General features: G+C 71.1%; 1 protein-coding gene across 1 annotated transcript; it reads right to left on the bottom strand.

Moving 5' to 3' along the window:
* Nucleotides 1-82: 82 nt before the first annotated feature.
* On the bottom strand, nt 83-17654 carry COL20A1 (collagen type XX alpha 1 chain). Its single transcript, XM_038573009.1, has 36 exons — nt 17498-17654; nt 17195-17305; nt 16519-16662; nt 16262-16426; nt 15058-15216; nt 14705-14824; nt 14198-14362; nt 13393-13551; nt 13011-13180; nt 12645-12774; nt 11858-12003; nt 11647-11770; nt 11419-11558; nt 10878-11007; nt 10411-10547; nt 10196-10328; nt 9763-9905; nt 9440-9569; nt 8384-8422; nt 7887-8025; nt 6723-6865; nt 6516-6625; nt 5949-6107; nt 5793-5870; nt 5204-5290; nt 4778-4831; nt 3657-3752; nt 3534-3587; nt 3345-3398; nt 3066-3119; nt 2390-2461; nt 1935-1970; nt 1786-1852; nt 1457-1576; nt 695-772; nt 83-226 (listed from the first exon to the last, which is right to left on the bottom strand). Exons 1-36 carry the CDS (start codon nt 17652-17654, stop codon nt 201-203), a joined length of 4029 nt encoding a protein of 1342 aa, XP_038428937.1. The 3' UTR covers nt 83-200.
* Nucleotides 17655-19766: the final 2112 nt, after the last annotated feature.

Here is a 19766-nt window from a genome sequence, read left to right as displayed (position 1 = left end):
GAGCCTTGGACTCCACTTGGCAGGGCCGAACTCTGGGCCCTGGGACACCCCTCCCTGCAGTGAGCAGCCCCGTGGTGACAAGCATGCGGCGGTTTATCTGAGTGCGGAAAGCGTACAGAGGAAGGGCTCCCCACCGCCCTCCTTTCGCTCCAGGTCGTCCCGGGACGTCTTGGTGCTGGAGGCTGGGGAGGGGTGCAGGCTCACTGTGGGGAGCACGGGGGCCGTCCTGGCAGGAGACAAGGGAGGGCAGGGCTGAGGGAGGTGCCAGGCAGCTGGCCCACAGCCCACCCGGCGCCACAGATCCGAGCTCCCGGGTCTCCGTGGGTCCAGGTGGGCCAGGAGCCCACAGCATGAATCTGCTCCTCAGGGCGCTGCTCCCATGGGCCCCCGCCCCCGGGTCAGGGTCAGGCGTTCCGCGTGCCCCCCCGGGTCAGGTGCTCCCATGTGCCCCCCCTCCGGTCAGGCGCCCACTGTGGTGCACACCCAGTCTACCCTCCTGATGCGCTAACAACCACCATGGGCCCTCCTGGCTCCCCCACATCTGCCCACGGGCTTGCAAGTCTCCCCCAAGGCCCCTGAACCCCCCTGTGCCCAGCCAGCCAGAGGCCCTGCTTCTCGGCAGCTTCGTGTTTATCCGTGCTGCACCCCCACCCTGCAGCCCCCCCAGTCTCCCCTCCCCTGGGTGGGTGCTCACCCGTTCCTGTCAGGGGTCTTGGAGGCTCGCTCCCTTTCGGCCGAGGGCTGCCCATGGGACCGAGGGTTCTGGGCTCGCCTGAACAGAAGGGGGGTGCACTAGAGCCAGGCCTAGTTCTGGGGTGGTGCCTGAGCCCCAACAGACACCAGTGGTTGGCTCAGTGGCCCAGGCTGACTGTGGGGGGCCGGGTGGGGGGCCCGGTGGGGGTTCTCACCCAGCACTTGCCAGCCTCTGGGAACTATGAAGGGCCGTGGAGGGCAGGGGGTCCCCCAGCCCAATGGCTAGCCCGAGGGGGGGGCCCTCCTTGCCCGCAGCGCCCCAGCGGCCCCCTGCCCCTCTATCTTCAACCCTACCCGGGCCCACGAGCGGTGTCCCCCCAGGGACCCTACGTCCATCCTAGCACCTGGGCCGTGAGCAGTGCCGCAGCCCCAGTCAGATGGAGGGACGCCTGACAAGGTCACTGGACCGAGCCTCCTGCTGCATCAGAGCGAGGAAGGAGGCCTCGGAGGACACAGGCGGGAGGGGGCAGCAGGGCAGGAAAGGGCCCTACTCCGGGGCTTCCTGGGAGAACGGGGAAGGGGCCTCCTTGAGAAGCCAGGAAGCCCGGCAGCGTCCAGCCCCGCCCCGAGGGCCCTGTGTGTGGGCTCAGGGGCCCTGCGTCCACACCCCGGCCGTGGAAGGGAGGGGAGCAGCGCACAGGACGAGCACCCCGTACGGGGGACGAGCTGCAGGGCCCTAGACCCTCCCCCAGGGGGTCGGTACCTCTGTCCTCGGGGCGGGGACTGTCCTGTCCTCCTCGTCCAGGGAGCTTGGGCGCCTCCAAGATGGGCCGGGGGGGCCTGGCGCTCTCGTGGAGGAAGGAGTGGAGCTTCAGCACGTGAGCTGGGGAGTGGGGTGCGGGCATCAGCACGGTGGGGCAGGGGCGGAGGGCTCCCTGCTTGCTCTCCCCTGACCCCGCGGTGCACGGCCTAGGAGAACGGCCACCCAGGAGCCTGCTGGTGACCCCTCCTGCCCAGCTGGTGTGTGCAGGGGCTGCGTGGTGGGGGTCACGGGAGGTTGTGGGGTCCTCCCGAGGGGGCTGCACCACTCACTCTGGATGGCAGACTCGCAGACCCGGCTCAGCAGCTGGGAGATGGTGGCCAGGGACTGTGGCTCGCCCTGCAAGGGAGGACGGGCCACGTGGCCAGCTGCCCCCCTGCTCCCCAGGAAGTGCCCGGACCCTAGACAGGGGCCGCCTCACCTTCTCTCCTCGCTCCCCTTTGGGTCCCGGCAGCCCCTGCGGTGGAGGAGAAGGAGAAAAGCCGGTCGGCGTGGTCAGCGTGGTCAGCACCGGGAAACAGCTGCAGCAGGACAGGCGCCTGGCTCCCCTCCGGGTGGGGGGCCTGGGGGCAGCTTCTCGCCCCTGCTCCCCGTGGGCGGCAGGAGGGCCAGGCGGCAGAGCCTACTCAAGCCCGGGGCGCAGGCCAAGGCCCACCAGGCCTGCGAGAGGAGCCCCCACCTAGCCCGCGGCCCCCGTCTGTGCCCCGACCTGTGCAGGGGCGGCCCCAGGGAAGCCCCAAACCCAGGCTCTTCCCAGGCCTTGCTTTACAAAGCGGCCTGAGTGGCCGGAGGGAGGCGTTTGCTCACATCTGCTCCCCGCGTCCTCCCCACTCCTGTCTTTGCTGGGGGGCTGCTGAGAGTGGGCAGGGGACTTACCGTGGGCCCCACGGCCCCCGGGGGGCCTCTCTCCCCTGCGGTGCCCCTGGCTCCCGCCATGCCCTGGAAGCCCTGCAGAGGTGCAGAGGTGGGGGTTCGGCCGCAGGCCCCGGAGGACGTGGCTCCTCCTCCCTCCGGCCCTGGCTCCCTGTGGTCTGGGGTCCCTGCGGCCCTGGACCAGGACCAGCCCCTGCAGGCCGCTCATCACCCGCCTCGGAGCTCGGCCGGGCACCCTGCCCAGGGCACAGCCCCGCCCGCCCTGCCCCTCCAGCGATTCTTCACTACAACACCCCTGGCTTTGTTCCGGCTGTGCCCAGTGTCACAGCTGTCCTCTCGCCCTGGGGTGGCCCCAGCCGAGGCCGCCCGGGACCTCCCCACTCAGGGTAGCATGGACCCACTGGCTGGGGAGAACGAGGAGGGGCCCAGCTCACGTCCTGAAGCTCACGTCCTCACCCATGCACCCATGCACCCATGCCTCCCGGTAGGCCCGGGCACCTTCCCGCCGTATGGATCTAGTGCAGGGGGCCTGGGGCCTCCCACCCTGCCCCGTGGAGGCCAGAAAGACCCTCGCTGGGCTCCCCAGGGCTCCCGGGGTCACCTCCAGGGGTGCCTGCACCCTGGCTGTGGCCTTGCAGACTGCTGTGTTCACCCCGAGGAGGCTGGGGGAGGAGCCTACCCTCGGGCCGGGGGGTCCAGGCAGGCCAGCGCTCCCCTCCAGGCCTCTCATTCCCTGAGAGCAGAGGAAGGGGCAGGCTGGGGCAGGGAGCGCTGGGCACCCCCACACACCCCTCCCGCGGCATCGCCGGTGACCCCCACGAGTGACCGCACCAGAGCACCTGGACACCCGGACACCCGCCCCTTGAAGCCGCGGCACCCGCCTCCCGCCCGGCAGCGAGCACACGCGCCCCCTGCTGCCCAGGCCGCCGCCCCCACGGCTCTGTCCGAGCTCTCCCACCTTTGGTCCCTGGAGGCCGACCTTCCCGGGGGCGCCCTGGTGACCGGGGTGGCCCTGGAAGGGAACGGACACGCTGGCCAGGCTGGGGCCCCGGTCTGAACCAGAGGAGGAGGCCCTGTCCCCGAGACCCAGGACCCCGGCCCAGGCCCACCCGACCCACGTGCCCTGAGCGGGGTCTGGTGCCACTACCTGCAGGCCCGGGAGCCCATGGTCCCCCTTCTCTCCTTTGACCCCCGGCGGGCCCTGGAGAGGAGAGAGCCTCAGCGGCTGGTCCGTTGGGGAGGAAGGGGGTGGGGGAGGGGCAGCACCTACCACAGGTCCCTGCACAGTCCGGCCCTGGGTCCCTGGCGAGCCCTGCTGACCTCCAGGACCCTCTGGTCCCATCTGTCCGGGTGGCCCAGGCTCTCCCTGCAGACGCAGGTCGGGGAGGGGCTGAGGAGGCCCCGGGCCCCCCTCCCGGCCTCAGTGGCCCTCCTGACCCTCCAGCTGACCCCAGACCCAGACCTGGGCTCGTACAGAGACGTCGTCACCGTCACCGCCCACCCTGGGCTGCGCCACCCGCTCTACAGCCAGGAACTGAGTGAGGCCACTGGTCCGGGCCACAGAGCCAGGGAGCCTCCTCTCCCTTTGCGGCCGGGGGCCCGGGGGGGCGCCTGGACCCTCACGGAGCTCGGAGGCCCGAGCACTCCGCCCCCGTGCAGCGGGACGGGGCGCCCGCTAGCCCCACTGTGAGACCGCGGGGAAAGACAATGCTTCGAATCATTGCAGTGACTTAAGCACATCAAGGTCCCGACCTCCGTGAAGACTGCACGGTTGTGCGTGACCACGGGCGAGAGCACCAAGGTCACGGCCCTCGGCGCCCGGGGGCACACGCGGTGTAGGCGAGGCCGGGCGGGGCCCGGGGGACACCAAGGCCATCCGCACCCGGCGGCTCCAGGAGAAAAACCATCTGGCCGTGTCCCAGCAGCCGCGGAAGCACCGAATCCTACTAAACATCCGCACTTGAGGTTTTAAGTCTCCCGATAAGACCAGAGCCCACGGACGAGCCAGGCACACTCCGCCCCGGCCGCCCCGGGCAGCTCCACACAGACGCCGCCCCGACTCCCGGCACACAGCGGCAACGGCCACGGAGGACGCGCGCCCGAGGGTTAGTAGGAACGGTGACCCGGGGCACAGGGCTCAAAGGACATTTGTCCCACAAGAAAATCCCAGCAACTTCCAAAGGGTGTTGGAGCTGCTTTAGGAGAAATGCCAATTAAAACGGCGTCAGCACATGTCACCTGTCAGAGTCCCAAGGTCAGAGACAGACGACTTGTGATTGCCGGGCGGGGGGGCGCTGGCCCGTCCCGGGGAGGACACCCGGCTTCTAGCTGTGGGGCTCACTCCTGTATTCTCAGGAAGGTAGGGTCCCCGCAGGGCTCCCCACAACTCACCCTGGGCCCCGGGAAGCCCCGCTCTCCTGGGGCTCCGTTCCTTCCAGGGAGGCCCTGCAAGGGCAGGGCGGGGCTCAGTGCTGTCCACCCGCGGGCCCACGGCATCGCAGCCCCGTGGCCGGGTGGGACGGGAAGGGTCTTCCAGGGTGAGGGGGACCTGGCCCACCCTTCCTCCCACAGCCTCTGGGTACAGCAGCGTCGAGGCTCTGACACCCACCGGCCACACAGCACAGCCACAGACAGCTGGGCCTGGGTCCCCCCCGGGGAAACCGAGGGCACGCTGGATCCCACAGCAGAGAGGGATGAGAGGCGGCCGGGGGCCTGTGAGCACATCCCACGAGGGCGCGGCCGCGTCAACCACTCCGGGCTGTGGCGGGGGATGTTGCGGGAGCCCCTGGTCACCCCAGGGGAGGCTGGGTGACTCACCGGAGGTCCTTGGGGCCCCGGGAGCGCGGGGGTCTGCGAGGCGCAGGTGCAGGCAGACGCGAAGGCCGGGCAGGTCTCTCCGTCCTTCTGCAGGAAGGACACCCTACCCAGTAGTGGGCCCCTTGCCGGTCCCGTGTGGGCTACAGCTTGGGGTACCAGTGCCCGGGTCCAGGCCTGGGAGGTGGGGACGGGGGGCCCATCCTGGTGCCACCCCGCAGGCTGCCCGGCCACACCCTCTCCCAGCCCTGGACGAGTCCCTCGCCAGCCCAGGCCCCGTGTGGGTACAGGGTGCAGAGGCCGCCGGAGCCTCTGGCTCCCCCCGGCCTTGCGGGCGAGCCCCTTGCTGGCCTGCTGTGTACACCCAGCTGTGCCCAGAGGAGGGGCAGCGGCCACCCCTGACTCCCCGACACTGCGGCCCGCCTTGCCCCCAGGGCCTCCAGGACACTTGCATCCAGCTGCCCGGGGCTCTGGCTCTGGCCCAGAGGCCACCTCCTCCAGGAAGCCTGCCCTGGCCTCTCCCAGCACCGTGACGACGGGCACCCTGTGGACCCCCAGGCTCCGTGACCCTCGGCGGCACCAGCCGACCTACCGACGCAGGGAGCTCGCAGCACACGTCTTCGTCTGCCCAGGAGTCATTGCACACGATCTGCAGCATCTGGAGCTGGAACTGCAGGGGAGCGGCCCCAGGTAAGGCCGGGCTTCCGCGGCGTCCCCTGCCAGCCCGCAGCACAAGGCCCACGCTCACTGATGCGGAGCTGCTCCGGGGCCCGCGCGCCTTGGCCAGCCTCCCCAGCATCATGAAGCCGGCGGCAGGCGGGCTGCCCGCCTCCCCGATGGGCCTCTCGGCCACCTTCCTGCAGTCCACGTACAGCCCGACCTTGGAGCGGCCCACGGCCACGTGCACCTGCCGAGACACGAGCTCCCCTGCAGCCCCCGCCAGGCGGCCCCCGTCTGTGCCCGCAAGGCCAGGCCATGTGAGACACCTCCCCGGGCCTCACTTTCCCTTTTACCCCATGGACCAAATCACACCTGCTGCAGACCCCTCCCAGGGAGCTGTGGGACCCAGTACAGGGGACCGTGGGGACCGTGGGGGCCGCGGGGGCCGCACCGTCAGGGGCAGGGGCTCCGCAGCTCAACAGGGCTTCCAGGGAAAATGGGAGGGGGCAGGGAGGGGGCGAGCCCCGGGTGACGGCGGCCCATGGTGGGAGGCAGGCATGGCTTGTGGGTCCCGGGGGGGCCTGCTCCAGAGCCTGGGGGCCGGGGGAGGGTCTTAGGGGACGTGCGCTGCCATCTTTCAGGAACCTTCCAGGACCTTGTGGAAGCTTCCGAAGAATATCCTCTTCACTTCGGGCAGGTCAAAGGTGACCTCTTGCAAGGCGGCCGTGCGGTCGTGGTGGAAGTAGGTCAGAGACCTCCTGCCCGCTGCAGGGGAGGGGCGACGAGCTCAGCGGCCCGGGGGGGCTGCACACAGACTGCCCGGGACCCGCGAGCCGCGCCACCGCCCTCGCCCCCGACTGACCGTCCAGCAGGACGCCCAGGACGGGCTGGAAGTCGTCGGCCGTCATCTGCCACAGCGCAAAGGTCTCCCGGGGGGTCTCGGGCAGCACACGCAGGAGGAAGACCACCGTGTGCTCGGGCGGGGGCGCAGCCAGGTGGGGGGCACTGTCGGAGCACGGGGGCATCTGCAGCGCGGGCTCTGGGGCCAAGCTGGCCGCTCCCGCCCCCGTCCCCAGGAGCAGCACAGGTGTGTGAGGGGCAGAGCTGGCGGGGTTCAGCAGGACCCCACGGTCCAGGGTCTCTGGGCCTGCGTCCTGGGGTCGGGAGCCCACGAGCGGCTTCCTCTGACCCGAGCTCGTCGGAGCGCTCAGACAGGCCAGGCGGGTTGTGCCCCTGCCCACTGGGGAGTGTGAGGGCTGCGAAGGGCAGGGAAGGTTAGGTCACCCAGTAGAATTGCCCCTAAAGGCCAAAGCCTCGCTCTTCGCCTTTCATTTGCTCTTAGGATAGCCAAGAACCCCAAGGACCCGGCCTGGCCCATTCCTGGGGTTCTTCAAGCAAACTGACCCCAGGGCCTTGGCACAGGCGGCTCCTTTTCTTCAGGGCCCTTCCCCTTCCCTGTTGTCTCCCCAGGGGCCCCTACTTGTTGCTGCTTCCTTGGGGCACCTTCCTGGCCCCCGGCCCAGGCTCCTGCTCTGGGGGCCCCTCCCACTCACGCTCTCTGTGTCTGTCTGCAGCCAGTCAATACAATGTTTACACAGGAAAGGCAACGCTGCGCCTATCACAGCTCCCGCCTTGACTCAAGACCGCTCCGCAAGCAGCTCGGGGCCGTGCGATGTCGGGAGCCACACAGCCTTGCTCAGGGCCTTGCTCGCTGGCCCCGCGAGCCAGCGGGACCCTCACTCGGACGACGAAGGGCCCCGGGGAGTGCAGGCCCTGGGGGGTCTCGGTGGGCAGTGGCTGCCCTCGTACTCCAGGCTTGCTGCGCACGCCGGCCGCCGGCAGAGACGCAGGGGCTCTCAGGGCACGAGGGTCGGGGCCTTCCACGGGGGAGTCGCCCGGGAAGAGGCCCCGCGCCAGCCACGCCCCCCTGTGGGCCCCCGGCCTCAGTGCCCAGGGAGGGACACGGGGGAGGCGGCCGCCCCCCGCAGCCGCCCCGTCGGACCCCCGCCCGTCCCTGCTGTCCCACCTGGCCCGGCGGCTCAGCTGGGCGTCCCTGAGGATGGTGAAGGTCCTGGCGCGGCCGAAAGCCGAGGGCTCCATGGCGACGCCGCGGACGGAGGCGTACTCCTTCTCCACCAGCCCGAAGGCCCTCATGAGGTCGAAGCCTGGGAGGCCAGGCAGCACGACGTCACCGTCCCCGAGGAGCAGCCAGAGAGCGGGAGGCGCAGGGGCGGGAGGCACCGCACCGGGAAGCACAGGAGCGGGGTGGGGGTGGGGGTGGGGGCGGGGGGGGGGCGGGAGGGCATCTCGGCCGCGCAGACACGGGAAGAAGGTGACTGTGGAGACCGCAGACCGGTGCAAACTCGAGCCCTGGGCCTCCCGCCACGCTCCATGTGGACCCCACGCCTGGGGGACCCCGGGGCCCAGCACCAGCCACACCACCTGCCCCTGCTCAGCCGGCTCAGACCGCCCACACCTCCTCTGACTACAGTGGGGAAGGGCGGGGCGGGCGGGCGGGCCTACCTGGGAGGGGGCTGTCAGGGCTGAGCGCAGGGCAGGCTGCTGGGGGGCAATGGGGAAGGGTGAGTGCGAGGGGCCTGGCCTCCACCTGGAGCGACCCTGTGCCCAGGTGCCCGGCCCCGAAGCCCACGGGTGCGCTGGAGCTACTTGCAGGTCTTCAGGCCCGTGGTCCCCGCTCCCCAAGGAGGGGACAAGGAAGGGACAGGGATGGCGTCCTGCTCCCTGGGAGACAGTGCCCAGCCAGGACTGCTCCACGGGGTGCTGCACCCCAAGGGGGCATGGGCCAGCAGCACGCCCCAGGTGGCAGGGGCGTGACACGCCAGCCTGGGCCAAGTGCAGGCTTACTCCACCGCCGGGGACATGGGGGCGCTCAGAGCTTGTCCACCGGCCAGTAAGGGCTCGCCATCCCCAGAGGCATTCAAGCCAGAATGAGGTGCCCCACGGAGGCACACAGGGACGCTGGGGTGGCCGGCTGAGTGGCCTCGGAGGGTCCCCTGCTCTGAGCATCTGTGATTGCCCAGGAGCCCAGCAGACAGCAGCCACGCACAAGCAGCGAGGTCCTCCCGCTGGGTCCCGGCTGTGGGCAGTCCTCCAGGGCCCACGGGTGCCATGTGTGTGGACTCAGTGGGCGCAGAGACGTCAGCCTGGGCCTCCCTAAGTAGCCTCCCGGGCCCCTTGCCCGTCCCGTCAGTGATCTGTGTTCGGCTTGCCTGGGCCTCGCCGGGCTGCACGTCTGACCCGCGCCTCCCAAGGCAGATGTGCAGTCCGGGGCCCATTCCCAGCGGTGGGCATCTGCCCGCGAGGTTCCAGCCAGGAGCCCCCCGCCGCCTCAGCCTGCACACTTTTTATTGGACTGATGTGGTCTTAACCCCTGGGTAGTGGTGGCCCCGCACGGGGGAAGGTTTCAGGGAAAACCCCAATCGGCCCTCTGCTAGCTCTGCAGGGCTGGGCTGTGTGCGGAGCATGACACATAGTGCAGGTTCTAGAGGCTTCTGGGGGCCGGGCTGGGGGTGCGGGTCGGGGGCCTGGCTGGGCCTGGTGGTTTTGGGGTCCGCTCACCGGTCCGGCCTGTGGCAGACACTGTCGGACTCTCCCCTGCTCCGTAGACGGCCGAGACCAGGACCCTGTATTTGGTGGCTGCCAGCAGGTCGGGCAGTGTCACGTGGCTCCTGGGTCCTGGGACAGAGATCTGGGTGGGGGTACACGGTCACCTAGGTCCCCCTCCCGCTGGAGCATCTTTGCTCATCTGGGCATCTGAGCTCTCACGGGTCTGTGTCCTGCCACAGAGGAGGCGCCACCCTCATCGGGGGGCTGTCTGCCCCCTGCACCCGGGACCCGGGGTCACGAGGGGCCACGGCCTCCCCTCCCCGCTCCACACCCACCGACTTCTCGGGTCCCGAGCCCGAGGCCAGCGCATAGGTGAGCCGGTAGTGGAGGACGGGGCCGCTCGGGGGCGTCCAGCTGACTCGCAGGCTGTTGGGCGACTCGGAAGCCAGGGTCAGGTCAGACGGCGGGCTGCGGCGCGCTGGGAGGCAGGCAGCGCCCAGGGCTCAGGGGGCGGCCGCGCCCTCCCCCAGGTCCTGCCGCCCCCTGGCCCCAGCTCCGCTCCGCGTACCAGGTGTGATACCAGGTGACGTGAAACCTCGGCCAGCCCGGGTCCCCTGCCTAGCGGGCTCAGGGGCGGCCTGTGGTCCCCGGGGTCAGGCCAGAGGGCCGGGCGCTCGGGGAGCTGCCCGCCGGCAGTCCTGGGAGGGTCTGGGTCCCCCTGGGCTGTCGCTGCTGCTTGGCAGCTGAGGCGGGGCAGGGGTCACCTACGGGGGCTGTAGCGCAGGGACACCGGGTCGCTGCGGGCCCCGTCCCTGTAGTAGGCCAGGATGGTGATGTCGTACTCCAGGTGGCTTCGCAGGCCAGGTAGGACTGCCATGGCCCGGCTCCCGGGGACAGAGACCTGTGCAGGGAGGGACAGGTGTGCACCCCACGGACAGGCCAGCTCAGGGGCTGGAGGGCGCCCTCCCCTCCCCACCCCGCACCTCGTGGGCCTTCCCGTCTCCCAGGGGTGTCCACTTGATCTGATAGACGAGCACTCCGGAAGCTGCCGCCCACTGCAGCCGAGCCTCGTCCCCGGGGAGCCTGGTCACCACGAGCTGGCTGGGGCTAGGGACCTTCCCTGGGCGACAGAGCAGGGACACGGGGCTCAGGGCGGCCCACCAGCGAAGGCTTCACAGCTGCGGGGCCACGCCTGAGGGCTGCTGTGGCGCGGGCGGGGGACCCAGGCCCACACAGCACCCACGCCCACGTTGGCCCCCCCCAGGGCCAGTGGCTCAGCAGGCGGAGTCGAGTCGTGTCCTCGAGGCCCCGATGCCCCGCATCCCACCTGTGCCTGCCTGGGTCAGCAGCGCACACAGCAGGTGCCCACGTGGTAACCAGGTCATTTGAACCGTCCATCGGGGAAGGGACGCAGCTGTCCCGGGGACCCCCCCAACCTCAGCCCACTCACGTGTGGTCAGGTGGCCGGTCAACGTGGAGGAGCCGCCCCCAGGGTAGAGGCAGGTGACACGGACAGCATACGTGGTGGAGGAGGACAGAGGGCCCAGAGAGGCCGAGGTGGCATTCCCGGGAACCTCCACCTGCCAGGCAGCCAGGGTGGAGCATGGAGCCCCGTCCCCAGGCCACGGAGGGGTCGGCCCCGGGCAGGAGGGACACGTGCCTGGGACCTGCCAGCCCGACCACCCATGAGCACCCCCGGAGCGGGGACCCTGGACATGCGCTGGGGGGCCTCCTGGGGCCTGAACGACCTCACAGCACCCCCTGCCCTGTGCCCCTTCACGATGTTATTTGTGGGTTTCTGATGCCTTGCTCCATGCCTGTGTGTCCCCCAGTCCTGCAGACCGGCCCCCAAGGACCGGGATGGTCAGGGCCGCCCTCTGCGCCCCATGCCAGGCCAGACACCCACCAGCTGTGAATGCGGGGTGTGGGGCCTGGGCCGTCCCCGTGGGGCACCGGGCTCCCCAGTGGCCCCCAGGCAGGGCTGTGCTCACCTGCCCCGAGTGGCTGCCGTCGCTGGAGAAAAAGCTGACCCTGAACAGGCGGACGGGCCTCGGGAGGCCGTCCCAGAACACGCGTGCGGAGTCGTGACTCACATCCGAGAAGCCCAGGTGTCTGGGGGGCGCCAGGGTGGCTGCGGAACACATGGTGGCCTCAGGGACCAGCCAGCGCCCTCTCCCAGCTGGGGGGTGGGGGCCTGGGGGCAGCCGGGGGGCACTCACAGGTCCTGGCGCGGACGCCCCGGGCCTCGCTGGCCTCTGTGCCCTGCAAGCTCTGCACCCGGACATCGTAGTCCCTGCCAGGCTCCAGGCCGTCCAGCAGCACCTCGGGCTGCCCCACCCGCACCTGCAGGGAGGTGGCACCTGCTGGCCGCTGCCCGCGCCCCGCCGGCCCCGCTCTCCCTCCTCGCCTCCCCGTCAGCTGGCCGCGGACCTCTCTGCCCTCCTCCTGGCCCGCAGGGGAGGCTGGCAGGCATCGCACCAGGTACTGTGTGGCCCCGGCCGAGGGCCGCCAGGTGAGGCGGATGGTTCTGGGTGTCACCGCAGCCACGGTCAGCGCCTGGGGCGGGGGCAGAGGCGCTGGGGGAGGGCGGACACTTTAGGAAGGCGACATGCGGCACGGAGCACCCCCGCGAGCCAGCGGGACCCTCGCTCGGATGACGAAGGGCCCCGGGGAGTGCAGGCCGTGGGGGGGTCTCGGGGGGCAGACGTCGGCAGAGGAGCCCCTGGGAGCGTGGGGACGCCCTACAGACAATTCTGACTCTGCCCCCCCCGACTTCACTTGGGGCCGAGTCTCCAGCTCACATTCCCGGGGAAACACGGCCACTTGTGGGGTTTCTGCTTAAAGCCCCTGCCCTGAGGGTGAGGGTGCCAGGCCCCCAGGGCTAGAAACCCCATGAAGAAGCCAGTCAGTGGTGCCGTCCACCAGAAACGGCAAGTCCACGGACACAGACGCCGACCGGGGATTGCCAGGGGCTGGGGGACGGGTGGGCCGCCGGGCGCAGGCCTTCCCTCAGGGGCGACGGTTCTACGGGCCGCTGTGAGGCGCTCGCGGGAGGTAACGGGCAGGCGGGGCCAGGGGGGTGAATATAAGGAGCGAGCTACTCAGAAGAGGATCCTGAGGGTCAGAGGGGCCCCGCGACTGGGTCTTGGCCACGCAGCGCCGGGCTGAGACGGCCTGCCTCTGCACCGGCCTCGTGGCCCGGCCCCACCCCACCCACCTGTGGTCACCAGGCCCCGCAGGCCCTCGCCGACCCCGGCCTTGCCGACGGGGATCACAGACACCGAGTACTCCGTGCCGGCGGCCAGGTTGTGCAGCTCCGCGGACAAGGTGGGCCCGTCCACCACCACCTGCCACGGGGGCCACAGTGGAGCCGCAGGGTGGGCGCCGGGGCTGCGGCCCTGGGGGCGCTGAGGTCGGGGCTCACTCCCCACGGTGCCACCGCGGGTGCCAGCACCCACACGCGCCCCATCTCCTCCACTTGGCCATCGGGGCTCCCGCTGGGGGGCTGCCGCGGCTTTGGCAGGGCCGCCCTCACCCGGCTCGCCCCGACTTAGCTGGGGGCAGGCAGAGAGCCACCCCTCACCTCCCGGGGCGGGCCACCCCTCGAGGGCCGCCACACGATCAGATACTTGAGGGGCAGCTGGGCGGCTGGAGTCCAGGACAGGTGGGCGCTGGAGGAGGTCACCTGGGTCAACAGCAGGCTGCTGGGAGTGAAGAGGGTGTCCAGGGCGGGGGTGGCTGCTGCCGGCCGGGCTGGGTGTGGGGAGAGGACGGTCAAAGGCCCGAGGGCGGCCTGCGTCCGCGCTGCACCCGCTCTCCCGGCGGCCCCCGCAGGTTCCCCAGGCCGCAGGCCCCTCGGCCCCGAGAACCGAGGCGGGGGTGGGTGCGGGGCGCACCGTACAGGGGCCCCATCCCTTTGCCCAGAGCGGCCAGGCGGGGCCGCGGCCAGCGAGGGTGCTGCTCACCCGGGTCCCTGCTCCCGCCCTGGACCTTCTGGCAGATGAGGCGGCCGAGCAAGCCGGCCAAGGTGCCGAGCTGCGGGAAGTCCTGCACGTTGTGGACGGTGATGTCCAGTGGCTGGGACGCCAGGAGCTGCAGCTCAGCCTCGTCCGCGTTCTTCACACCTGCTCCCGGCGCGGCGGTGAGGACGCAGCTGACCCCGCCCACCCAGTGCTGTCGTCCCGTCTCACAGCCAAGACCGGGGCCCCTGCCCGAGTCAGCCGGTGGTCTGAGGGGGCCTCCCAAGCCTCGTGCCCGCGATCCCACAGGCCCCCGAGAGACGGCAGCTGAGTGCTGGCACAGGTGGGGCTGGACCCCCGAAGACCCCTCGCAGGCCGTGCCCTGCCTGCTGGGTCTCCACGGGGCTTGGGGCCCGGAGGGAGGCCAGTGTGCTTTCCTTGGAGGCCGACCCAGGAACCGAGGGCCTGAGCAGGGGACCAGGGGCACCAAGGAAGTCCCCTGCCCCCAGGAGCCTCCCAAATGTGCAGATCTCTTCCCAAGGAACAGAGATAGGAACTGACCAGTGACGTGAGCAGATCACCAGGGCACCAGGCGCTGTGGGGACGTCCACACGTGGCCCCTAACTCGGTGTGTTGCTGGGAGCCCCACACTATGTGTCCCCCTCCCTGCCCCCCGAGTGCCCGTTGGCCCTCAGCTCCGGGAGCAGAGACCGGTCCTCACTGTGGCACAGACGCCACGGGACCTCCAGCCTGGGGTGCAAACTGCCCCTGCAGCCAGGGGGACCCCAGGGAAGGGCCGGGGGCTGCTCACCCACAGCAAAGATGGCAACACCCAGGTCCTTGAGGATGCGGCCAGCGGCGCGGGCATCGTCCTGGGATTTGCCGTCTGTCACCAGGATCAGCACCTTGGTGGCCTCAGGCCGGGGCCCCGCTGCGGGCCGCAGGTTGTGCTCGAGCACGTGCGTCAGCGCCAGGCCTTGGGCACAGCCAGAACCGAGGGCATGCGGCCCGGGTCCCCTCCCGCCCCCGCCACCGACCCCAGTGCCCGGCCCACCGCGTCCTGACCCTGCCGGCTGGGGGCCGCTCCCCTCCCTCAAAGGCAGCCTGAGACCTAGGGGGTGCTCAGGCGCTTCCCGCAGGGCCCCCACCCCGCCCACGGGTGCCCCCAAGCTCTGCCCCTGGAGGCCGCCCAGGCCCAGCCGGGGCCTGACAACAGAGGGGCTTTGCTCTTGGGGGAGGTGTTTACACCGCCCGCGGGACGGGCTCCAACAGCACCCAGGGGTGTGTCCCTCTGAGGGGTCGCGGGGCCCGGGCGCACCGGTGAACGTGTTTCCCCCTTTGTAGCGCAGACGGCGGACAGCTGCCAGCACGTCCTCCTTGGTGCGGAGGGCGTTGAGGTCCCACTCGGTCTGGGGGTCTCCGCTGTACTGAGTCAAGCCTGGGAGGGGCGGGGCTGGGAGCTGAGCCGCGCTCCCCGGACACCCGGGAGGACGCAGGCCTGCACCGGGGAGGTCAGCCGAGCGTCCCCGGGCCGGCTGTCCCAGCATCCCGTGGGGACGCCCCCGCCCGGGCTCCCCAGGAGCCCCGTCCTCAGAGTGGGCCCCCCGGGGCGCTGGGAGGGCTCGTGGGGACACCGGGGGCAGGGCCGCAGGGCAGGGCGCAGGTACCCACCGACTTGGACTTTACTTGGCCCGATTTCAAAGGGCTCGATGACGCTGGCCAGGAAATCTTTGACCTGCTGGAAGTGACTGTGGCCGATGCTCCAGGACCCGTCCACCAGGAAGATCATGTCCACGGGGCTGGGGGGTGTGCAGCGGAACTGGGGTCCGGCTGGGCGGGCAGGGAGGGTGGTGAGCAGCTGGGCCAGGCCCACGTCACTGGTCACCGCGCGACCTCCCTCCCAAAGCCCCTGGATCCCCTTCCCCGGGGTTGGTGGTGGCTGAGGGGCCGCGGGGCTCATGGCGGCGGGTGCTCAGGTCCGGGGGGCCCCCCTGGACTCAGAGAAGGCCACGCGACCCTTGATGCATCGTGTCAGCCCCCTGAGCGCCCCAGGGCGGGTTACTGAGACCCCCCGGGAGCTCAGGGCCTCTGCCCTCCAGTGGCCTGGGCCAAGGCAGTGCCGACCGGGGTGGGGGCAGCATGGCTGGTGGCTCTGGGCTGAGGCCTCGCTGGCTGGGTCGGTGGCTTGTCCTGACGACCCAGGAGCTCTTCGGAGACAAAGCCACCGCCCGGGTCTGGGGCTCCCTGAGAGTCTACACAGGCAGTGCCTCGAGGCCGAGCCCCAGGCCCGGGACAGGCCCCCCGTGAAGACTGCTGGGCAGGGCGCTCCAGCCTCGCCCTCAGAGCCCTGTGTTGTTGGGGGGGCCGTCCTGGAGACCCCAGGCCACGGGGGCGGGAGGGCGTGGGGGGACGCGTCCATCTGAGGAGACAGCGGTGGGCCCCCCGGGGTCTGGGGAGGGTCTGGGGAGGGGCCCGGCCGGCAGCGCCCGGGGCCGACAGAAACGCCACCCACCCGTCTGCCCGGCCTGGGTCGCCGCGCCCCCCGCCCAGAGCCTGCGGAGGCTGGCGCCCCGGGGGCTCTACCCAACGTCTCCCTCGCTCCCGCGGAGTCCGTGGCGTGGCCCTGCCTCTCGGGTCCGTGGTGCCTGAGAAGGGCCCTGCCCTCGGAGCCCCTGGGTGGGTGCTGCTCCCCGCCAGGCCGTCCTGGGAGGTCACCGGCGTGTCACCTCTCAGCTGCCACCCGCGGGCTGGGAGGCAAGGGGCACGGGCCGAGCACACCCCCAGCGGGTGACCTGCCCCCACGAGGCTGAGCGACTCAGGACAGTGAACCCGTGAAACCTTGAGACGCGGGGGTCACTCCGCCTGCCGGACTTACCCTTGCCCCAGTCTGAACCAGCGAGGGTGGGCGGGTCTTGGCTTGGGGACGAGGTGCCCAGGGGCTCAGGGTCCGGGCACCCCACGTCGGGGGGCGTGGGCTCCGGGGCGGCCCCCAGGGGCTTCTGGTCGCTCCTGCTCCCAGAGTGACTCTTCAAATCCTCGACTGCAGAGAGAGGCAGGGTGGGAGCAGGCCCGGGGGCTGCGTGGGGGCCCAGCTCCCCCAGAGCACAGCCAGGTGCAGGACCGTGGACTTACTCACAAACTCCCTCTGCGCCAGCAGGGCGTTCCCTGAGCCGGTGAGCTCGAAGATCTGCACGGTGTAGCCCTTGGAGGGGCTCAGGCCCCCCACCGTGGCCTTGGGGGTCTTGGTGGTCAGCATCACCTCCTGTTCCGCGTCCCCTGCGGTGAGGGAGGGGAGAGACGGAGGCCGCCGGGGGGGCAGGTGTGCGTGCGTGTGTGCCGGGCCCCCCCACCCCGCTCCTGCCCTTCGGCCGGGAGAGAAACCAGGGACAGGTCTTTGCAACTCTCCGGGGACCTGGTGGGAGGGACCTGGGCGCGTAATAAATTGAAAGACAACGCATCTCAGTGGCAAAATTAATCTGTCCTTTAGGAACCCTCCCCGGAGGGATTTACCCCCCTGAGAATCCACAGGCCCCACAGGGGCCCCGCACGGCGTCCTCGTGGACACCGTGAAGACGTGAAGGTGGGGGCACGGGGGGAGCCGAGCACAGGGGCGGGACCCGTGGTGCCGGAAGCCCGGACCAGCCCTGGCTCCAGACTCCAGGAGCCTAAGTAACTTCCTCGTTGTCCTGCTGCCCCGGCCCCAGGGTGGCTCCCCGCAGGCACACGTAGGTGCTGGGGGGCAGGAGGGGGGCACAGAGCAGCACGCTGGCCGCCAGGCCTCACAGCAGCGGAGGGACTGGCCCCTCACCTGCCATGGGCTTCACCTGGACCAGGTAGCCAAGGCTGCTCCCATCCGACTCCCTCCACTTCATCTGTAGCCGGTCCTCAGGCAGCACAGCCAGCCTCAGGCGGCCGCTCGCTGGGGAGACAGGACGGGGTGCTCAGCCCTGAGCTAGGGACAGCTGCGGGGGCCCCGGGACGGGGGAACCTGAGGCCCCACCCAGGTCCCGGGGGCCAGGGCCACCTGCTGGCTCATGAGGAGGCTGCTCCCACCCAGGGAGGCCCACCTGGCCCTGCTAGGGGTACCCCCGCCCACGGGGCCCAGGCTTGCATCCAGGATCGGTAGGAACAGCCCCGTTGGCGACCGCGGCCTGGAGCCACTCGAGGGCCCTGCTGGGTGCTGTGGCCGTCCCGGGAGGAGGAGGGGCGTGGAGGACGGAGCCCGGGGACCCAGCCTGGCCTCCCGGGGAAGCGTCTGGGAGCTCCATGGCAGGGGTGGCTATTTTTGGAAAAGAGGGACAGAGATGGGCTTCTTCTGGCCTCCCCACCGGGAGCCGGGGCGTGCGGAGGAGGGCGGGCTGGGGCGCCCAGGACGGACACAATGAGCAGTGGTTCAGAGTGGGAGCAGCTGGCCGGGCCCCCGGATGCGCCCACTTCTCCCCGGGAGCACCAGGCCGAGCGGCAGGAATGTCGACGGGGCAACTATGAAAAGCCGTTTGTGAGCAGGGGCCCCCCCCTCCCGCCCATGAAGAGCCCTCTGTGTCTTCTGTGCCTCTGACGTGGGGGCGACACTCCCCGCTGCCTTCGGGGTTTTGCTGGCGCCCAGGACGGACGCGGGGGCCCGCCGGTGGAAAGGCCCCCGGGAGCACCCCCTCGCCAGGACCGTCCCCGGGGAAGGCAGCCCGGACATGTGGCCCCCACCCGCTCTGCCCTCCTAGGGACCGGGGGGCCCGGGGACTACCCAGAGGCTGCAGGGACCCTGCGGGCGAGGGCACCCCGGTGCTGAGTCCCGGGCTCAGAGGGCCCCTGGGCTCACTAGTGACACGGCCCCACCTGGTGACCCTGTCATGTCATGGGGACCCGGGGACATGCCCTGCTGGCCGTCGCCAGTGTGCACGCAGACCCAGACCCGAGGGGTGAGCAGGCCGGGTGGCCGCGCTTGGGGTCAACAGACCAGGAGTCGGCGGGCGAGGCCGCGGCAGGGCAGGAGGGGAGTGGCTGGGGGCTGACGCGGGGCAAAGGGGGTGCCCGCAGCCGCCCACCGGCCTTCCCAATCCGTGGGAGCTACAGTCTGCGGGGAGCTGGGCCAGGGTGCGCCATGGGCGGCTGTGTCCCTTTTGGGGCGTTACTCCAGGGTCCCTCCGAAGGGAAGCCCCGTGAACACCCGGGAGGGAGTGGTGAGAGCGAGGAGGCGCGGGCCGCGTGGTGGCCCGGAGGAAGCGAGGGGCGGGGGATGCTGCGCCCCAGGGACAGGGCCTCCCTCCCGGCTCCGGCTTCTGCTGCCCGGGAACACGCAGAGGGCTCGCAGCAGCGCCCCCCGGTTGGGCTGACGGGCAGAGGGCACGGGTGGCCTCGGGTGTGGGTCCCCCGGAGCAGATTCCCCGGGACAGCCGCTCCCGGGGCGTCCCCCCACCCCGCCCCGCCTTACCTGGTCCCTGGCCGAGTCCCAGGGCAGCACCAAGCCACAGGCAGAGGCGGAGCCCGAGCCGGGGGCCGGCGGGGGCAGTCATGGTCACTGCCTGCGGGAGGACAGGCCGTCGGGCGACTTCCTCGTGTCCAGCGGTCTGTCTGTCCAGCCAGTCCCGAGCTTCTCCACCCACACCAGGTGCCCCACAGTGACCGGGGACACCCCACAGCTGCTCCACGCCCCGTCCACAGAGGACCGGCGTCCTGCAGGGCCCGGGCAGGTGCTCCCTGGGGCGAGGGCTCGCTGCCCCTCCGCCGCCCACCCCCGGCGTCTGGCCCTGTCACAGCCTGTGGCCCCGCAGCACGCCCTCAGGACGCTCACAGGCCAGCACCAGGCCGACTGCGATGCGACCCGGGCACGCACTCACCACTGGACAGACTGGGACAGCCGCTGCCAGGGCCACAGGGCCTGGGTACGGGCGGGCCTGGCTGCGGCCCGAGGGCGTCAGAGCCGGGACCGGGACCCCAGTCTGAGCACAGCTGGCCCCTGCCAGCCCAGGAGGGTGTCCTGGGTGGGGACTGGCCCAGAACCAGCCTCTCAGCAGGGAGAGGAGGTCCGTGGGGGCGGGGCTGGGTCACCCTTCCATCCCCAGGCTGCACACGATGCCACACCCAGGGAGGTCGCAGAAGTGCTGAGCCCGTGGGCGTCCATGGGGCCTGTGGGGCTGGACGGCAGTGCCCGGGAGTCCCCTCCAGGCCCCCTGCTCGGTGGGACCCCTTCCCGGGGCACGGGGTCACGGCCTTGAACCAGGGTCCTCTGCGCACCACCTGCCCTCCTGGCCCCGGGCCTTGGCCAGAAGGCAAGGCCCCCTCACGTCACAGGCCTGGGCAGGCCCCTGGTGGCCCTCCTCGCCCACCCAGCCCCCCAGGACTCCAGGCCAGTCACCGACCTTCTCCTGGGTGAGGGTGGCATC

The sequence above is a fragment of the Canis lupus genome, chromosome 24 (assembly GCF_011100685.1).
Source record: "Canis lupus familiaris isolate Mischka breed German Shepherd chromosome 24, alternate assembly UU_Cfam_GSD_1.0, whole genome shotgun sequence".
In the NCBI taxonomy this organism is placed as follows: Eukaryota; Metazoa; Chordata; class Mammalia; order Carnivora; family Canidae; genus Canis; species Canis lupus.
The sequence above is the reverse complement of the archived record's forward strand: the minus strand, read 5'-3'. Positions and strand labels throughout refer to the sequence as shown.